Here is a 6735-nt window from a genome sequence, read left to right as displayed (position 1 = left end):
TTCATCTGGTGCCCATCCCCACACAGCACAGTGACAGCCGGAGACCTTTCATCTGGTGCCCATCCCCACACACCACAGTGACAGCCGGAGACCTTTCATCTGGTGCCCATCCCGGGAATACACTGATAGCCTGAGACTCTTCATCCGTACCTATCCCCACAGACCACAGTGACAGCCTGAGACCCTTCATGCAGTACCTATCCGCACGGAACACAGTCATGGTCTGAGACCCTTCATGCAGTACCTATCCGCACGGAACACAGTCATGGTCTGAGATCCTTCGTCTAGTGCCTGTCCCCATGGAACACAGAGAGAGCCTGAGACCCTTTGTCCAGTGCCCATCCCCACAGACCACAGTGTCGGCCTGGGACCCTTCATCCGGTGCCCGTCTCCACAGTCTTTGTTGCTTCTCGTTGCTGTTGGCTGTCTCGCGTGGCTGTGGTGTCACAGAACGAAGTGTTGCCTGGCCCTGCACCGTCCACATGCGCCCTGGTGTGCTGGAGCCACTGTTGGGGCTGTTGTGTCGGTCCATCTCAGGGAGGGGCTTCCTTGTTTTTACTGACTCTCCCCTTTACCAAACGTTATGTCCTTTTCTAGTCATCGGCTTTCCTGGGGATGTGTCCGAGTCCGTCTTGCCCCTCTGGCTTCTGAGGAACGTTCTGGTATATTTCATCTGAGATGGATTTGTTCCTTCTTCTCGGGTCTGCTTGTTGCTGCTTGTTGTCAGAAAGGTCATGCTGTTGAGTTGCTTCTGATCATCACAGAACTGTCCCACAGGGTCTTCTAGGATGTAATCTTTATGGGAGCAGCTTACCAGGTCTTTTCTATCACGGAGCTGCTGGTGGGCTTGAGCCGCCAACTTTTCTGTTAGTAGCCGAGCACTTAGCCATTACACCACCAACGCTCCTTTGTTTGTAGTACCCAGGCTGTAAAGGAGATGCTTGGAAGAGAAGAATATGCCAACCCACGACAATGCAAATGCAATAGGACAGTTTATTAGCTAACTTAAGTTAGGCTCTTTGCCCTTACCAGGTCAGTGGCTTAAGCAAAAGACCCCGTACCCCGTTTCTTTCACCAATTTATGGAACAATATGGGGAGGGGCAGCACCGGGGCGAGGGGGTACAGGTGATTGGTTGTTGCTAAGGGATTTAGGGCAGTGATCTAAGATGTTGGGGGACGTAAAGAAACTCCCCGGCTCCAAAGTTCACTTGGGAAAATATTATCTAGGGAGAGACTTCCAGGAGCCAAGTAAATCTCCAATACGCGCTGAATCCGGATGGCTTTTGTGATGCGTGCCGAGTTCGGAGGAAGTTCCTTGATACCTGCTGAGACCGGAGGGCAGGGCGGATAAAGGCCCTAAGGAGTCTAAAAGTTCTGTTTGTAATGCTGACACTAAAAGGTTTCTGGTTAAAGATTTTCCTGGAGGCTATTAGAGTTCTCAAACTCAACATGTTGCTGCTTAAAAAAACGAAACCCATTGTCATTGGGTCCGTTCAGACCCCTAGCAGGCTGTGTTGTATGAGTCCGTTCAGACCTAGGCAGCCTATGTTGTACGAGTTGGTTTTGTCTCATAGTGACCCCAGGTACAACAGAACATAAGGCTGCCCAGGCCCGTGTGTCTCACAATCACTGCCGTGCTGGAGCAAGTCGTGGCAGCCACTGTGTCAGTCCATCTCATTGGGGGTCTGCTCCTTTTGCGCTGACCCTCTTCTTCACTCAGCATGATATCCTCCTCCAGGGACTGGTCTCTTTTGACGACACGACCAAAGTATGAGAGACAAAATCTGGCCGTTCTCGCTTCTGAAGAGCATTCCGGCTGTGCTTCTTGAGAGACACATTTTTTCCTTCTTCTGGCAGTCCATGCAGCGTTCTTGGCCAGCACAATTCAAACACATCAATTCTGTCTTCCTTACTCATGGTCCAGCTGTCACATGCATATGAGGTGATTGAAAAGTGACTCTATACTGGGTGTGAATTGCAACTTGCTTTTAGCAGGTGGCTGTGGGCTGGTCTGGATTACTTCTTACCCAGCAGAACTCCTGAATCTGCTGTGGGAGTTACCCGTGCATGCGGACTAGGATCAAAGTGTCTTAGAGACCACTGGGGGCAAAGACCAGGACTTGTTACTAGGGAGCAAAGACCAGATTCCTGGGGGGCAGGGCTGGCCCTGCGGCCCCTCCTTTCCCATCTAGACTACAGTCTCCCCAGAGCTATTCTTTATCTAGAAAGATAAGTTTTTTTTAGTTAGACCTGTCCTAGCAGTGTGGGCGTTTGAGGTCTCCCTTGTGTTCTCCTCTTTCAGGAGACCCTGGAGATGGGGTGCCAAAGTGCTCAGACTGATGCCCGCCGCCGGACCGCATCCTGGCTGGCTCCCCGTCTCCCCGCCTCCTGCCCCCTACATGTCCCACAGCATCTGAGTAAATTCAGTGGGCTTGTCTGATGAGTGCCTTCTGAACGTTTGCTTGTAATGTAATTCATCTGCTGTCCCCTTTTCAGACCATGCAGAATCCCCAAACTCATTGAATGTTATAAAAATAACACTTACTAGCTACTGCAGGTCTGGCCTCCTGCAGCAGCAGAAACGTTTGACTTCTGTTATCTGCGGGATTGGTTTTCATAGTATGCTGTTACTAGCTGGTAATGATGACTGTGGGGAACATTTAGCAGGTATTCTGGGGTCCTTAGCTCCAGGACGTGGCAGGAAGGAGCAATCAGAAGCTGTGAGGCAGGGCACTGCACCTGCCCTATCTGCCTAGAGCAGTCACTTTCCTGGGGCACTCAGACTTGCTCTGTCACCACCGTCCCATCTTTACAAATGCTCTCCTGCTGCCTCCATGGAGGCCCAGCCAGCGTATAGGTCAGGCCCTGGGGCTCTGCGGTGCGTGCCTGCCGGGCTATGCGTGGGTTAGGTCCCGCGGCTCCGTGGCAGGACCCCACTGGGCTCTGTGTGGGTCAGGTCCCCAGGGCTCTGCTGCAGGCACTCTGCCAGGCTGTGTGTGGGTCAGGCCCTGGGGCTCTGTGGCAGGGCCCCACTGGGCTGTGTGTAGGTCAGGTCCCAGGGCTCTCTGGGGCGCGTGCTTACCAGGCCGTGTGCAGGTCAGGTCCCCGGGGCTCTGCTGAAGGTGCTTTGCCAGGCTGTGCCAGGCCCTGGGGCTCTGTGGCAGGGCCCCACTGAGCTATGTGTGGGTCAGGTCCCAGGGCTCTGCAGTGGGCACTCACCAGGTTCTGTGTGGGTCAGACCCTGGGGCTCTGTGGTGGCTGTTTGCCAGGCTATTTGTGGACAGACATCCTGTCTCCCTGTGCTCATCTCTGCTTTTGAGCGGCTGAACAGGAGGCCCTTGGGGTCTCATTTTGCCTTGAAGGCAGCCTGTACCTTTATATCTGGGAATGTGGGCCATGTCGGGAAACATGCGTTGTTATAGAAATGGTTAAAGTAAGGATGTGTTTGCCTTCTTTTTTTAGGCAAAAGCAAAGAAGCAGAAATAAAGAGGATAAACAAAGAACTGGCCAACATTCGATCAAAATTTAAAGGTAAGCGTGTGGGACTTTTCTGTGGGATGGTCTTTTGTCAGCATACCGAGCAAGGACCTAATCTTTGAATATTCTTTTTTATACCTCAAATCAAAGTGAAGTTCTCCGTACACAGTTACCGTGGTGTCTTGTAGAATTAGAACTTGTTTAAAATCAAGCCACTGGTCACTCCTGCATCATCTGAGTGGCCAATGTGGCCTGTGGGCTCCGTTCTATCCTGGAGTTGGACTCACCACTGAGGCTGCAGCCGTCCCCGCAAAGAGCTGCTGCCTGTGCACGCTGCCTAGCCGTGCTGGGGTGGAGGTGGCCTTGTCTGGATGCCTCAGAGCTCAGAGTGTGACAGCTCCCTGCCATCCTGACGTTGCCGCACAGGCTCACAAGACCCGTCTGCAGTGACCTGACTGAGAGATGGCAGAAGACACTGGGCCCTTGTGGTGTGCTCACCTGCCCCACCTTCCTAATGCTGCAGAGGTGTGGCTTTGAGTCTCAGGACATTTTTACAGGTGTCGAGGCTGGTGCCAGTCTCCTTTACTGACCATCAGGGGGTGATTATTAAGGGGAAATTGAGGACAGGCAGAAGACAGACCGTTTTAACATTTCTGAACCAGGCTGCAGGACCTGCTAGGAGGCCCATCTTATACTCTGCCACTGCCCAACACTGGGCTGAGTGTTCAGGGCCTGGGTCTGCTGGGCTGTCAGGAGGTACAAGCCATGTTGTGAATTCTAGGGGGATATTCCTGTAAAAGACTGTTAGCCTCTGATCAGAGGGACTGGGTATAAGCTGTAAGGAAATTCTGGGGCCCCTGGGCTGAGGGAGAGTCCTCAAGGCAGGTTGGGGCTCAACCTTTGGCACCAAGGTCCCACAAGGAGCTGCAGTTGCCTGGCAAGCAGGAAGTGACGAGTGTAGGTGGGTCAGCCCTGGGAGGCAGGGTATGCGCAGAGGGTGTCAGCCCCCTGGGCTGCAGGTGAGCTGTGGGGACCTGCAGAGTGGGGTATGGCTATGGGCAGGAACCCTTTGGGGCTGCCTCATGTTGAGAGGCCCACAGGAATGCAGTGGCCAGGCCAAGGCTCTGTGGCTGGGCAGCACTCGGCTGGCTCTGCAGCACTGCTGGCCCACCAGCTGCACTCCTGAGTGTCCTCTGCTGAGAGCACCCAGCCTGGTGCCACTGTGAAGGACAGGTGGTGAGGGGTCTGTCTGCGGGATGGAGAGGGGCATGCCATGGACTGCGGCCCTTGTGCTGTACAGTGACTGGGAGCTGCTTTGCCCAGTGGCCCACCTGCTGCGTGATCCTGAGGAATGGGCACAGAACGCTGGGGCTTCCTGAGGAGAGGTGGGGACCTTGGGGTTGCTGGTGTCGGAGCTCCCATGCTCCCAGCAGAACCAAGTGGGGGGTGTGTTGTGAGCCGTGTGTCTGGTCTTGGAGGTGGCTGCTGAGACCTGAAGTGTGGGTGCTGCCCTGGAGCAGAGACAGCCTTGGGCTTGTCTCCTGTGCTGTGACTTTCAGCCAGTCCAGTGGATCTGCATGTTCTCTCCTGTGGCTGGAGGTCTGTCCTGGGTGGGGTGCCTCCTCAGTCCTGCTTAGTGACGTCTCTCCAAGCTGGGGGGTGTGGTAGTTAAGGGTGTGTGTGTCAACTCGGCTGGGCAGCTGGATGTGGTTATTCCCCCTGATGAGACTGTAATCACCTCCATAGTGGAGTCTGCTGTGAGCAGATGGGGACCTGCCTTTGGGCCTTGGCCTGGTTCTAGCATATAAGCAGAACCTTTGGGAAAATCTCTAGCTTTCTGGCACATCGGATCCCGCATTTGGCCGAGTCATCATCATCTCCAGTTCCTGGACTTGAACCAGTGGCCTGCTGTGTTGCCTACTGATCTTGGGACTGTGCCATTTTACCTGCTGACATCCTCAGCACCCAGCAGCTGCCTGAGTTAGGAGACGCCCCCAGCTCCAGTGGGCCTGGAACAAGAGACAGAGCTGAAGTCCAAGGTCAGGGGCCTTCACCCAGCCCCTAGAGCCAGCACTCTGAATTCAGACGTCTAGCCTGGTAAACTGCAAGAGAATCAATAAACTGTTTGTTAAGCTGTCCGCTTGTGATATTTCTGTTGCAGCAGCCCTTGAGAACCAAGCTGGTTCCTGTCCTTGGAACCTGGCATCCCTGGTGGCCAGCTGCTCCTGAGAGGCTACGGCCTGGGAGGGTTGATGATTTTACACTTGCCAGAGGAGCAGGTTTCAGGTAGGAATTAGGTCAGAGGAGGGTACAGAGGTTTCCAACAGCAAAGGGAGACAAACTTGTCTGTCAGTTTGTCATCCTGTGAGGCTTGTACATTGCTGTGAGGCTTGAGGCTATGCCACTGGTGTTTCAGACGCCAGCCCAGTTGCACATGGTGCACAGGTTTCAATGCAGCTTACAGACTGAGACAGACTAGGAAGAAGGAGGAGGCCATCCACTTCTCAAAAATTGACCAGGGAAAACCTTACGAATAGCAGAGAAACACTGTCTGATACATTACTGGGCAACTTTATGAATAGCTTGGAAACATTGTCCGACATAGTGCAGGAAGACTAGCCCCTTGCGTCGGAAGGCACTCAAAATAGGTCTGGGAAAGAGCTGCCTCATCAGAGTAGAACCAACCTTAATGATATGGATAAAGTAAGTCTTTCAGGACCTCCATGTGCAGATGTGGCATGACTCAAATTGAGGAGAAACAGCTGCAAACATCCATTAATAATCAGAACATGGAATGTACGATGTATGAATCTAGGAAGATTGAAAGTTGTCAAAAATGAAATGGAACGCATAAAGATTGGTATCCTAGGCATTAGTGAGCTGCAGTGGACTGGTTTTGGCCATTTTGAATCAGACAACCATATAATCTACTATGCTGGGAATGACACATTGAAGAGGAATAGCGTGGCATTCATCATCACAAAAGATGTTTCAAGTCTGTCTTGAAATATAATGCTGTCAGTGATAGGATAATATCCATAAGCCTGTAAGGAAGACCAGTTAATACGACTATCTTCAAATTTATGCACCAACCACCAAAGCCAAAGATGAGGAAATTGAAGATTTTTATCAGCTTCTGCAGTCTGAAATTGACTGAACATGCAATCAAGATGTGTTGCTTATCACTGGTGATTGGAATGCAAAAGTTGGAAACAAAGAAGAATCACCAGTAGTTGGAAAATTTGGCCTTGGTGACA

At 52.4% G+C, this 6735-nt stretch overlaps 1 protein-coding gene across 1 annotated transcript in view; it reads left to right on the top strand.

Moving 5' to 3' along the window:
- The window catches only part of AP2A2 (adaptor related protein complex 2 subunit alpha 2), a 78698-nt gene that overhangs the window by 38014 nt on the left and 33949 nt on the right, over positions 1-6735 (top strand). The window contains exon 2 of the mRNA XM_007949286.2: positions 3464-3532. Within this exon, the coding sequence (XP_007947477.1) occupies positions 3464-3532 (69 nt within the window). The remainder of the gene's footprint in view (positions 1-3463; positions 3533-6735) is intronic.

The sequence above is a fragment of the Orycteropus afer genome, unplaced genomic scaffold, assembly GCF_000298275.1.
Source record: "Orycteropus afer afer isolate SDZICR_OR568_19922 unplaced genomic scaffold, OryAfe1.0 scaffold00244, whole genome shotgun sequence".
Lineage (NCBI taxonomy): Eukaryota > Metazoa > Chordata > Mammalia > Tubulidentata > Orycteropodidae > Orycteropus > Orycteropus afer.
Note: the sequence above shows the minus strand (reverse complement) of the source record. Positions and strands in the feature narration are given on the sequence as shown.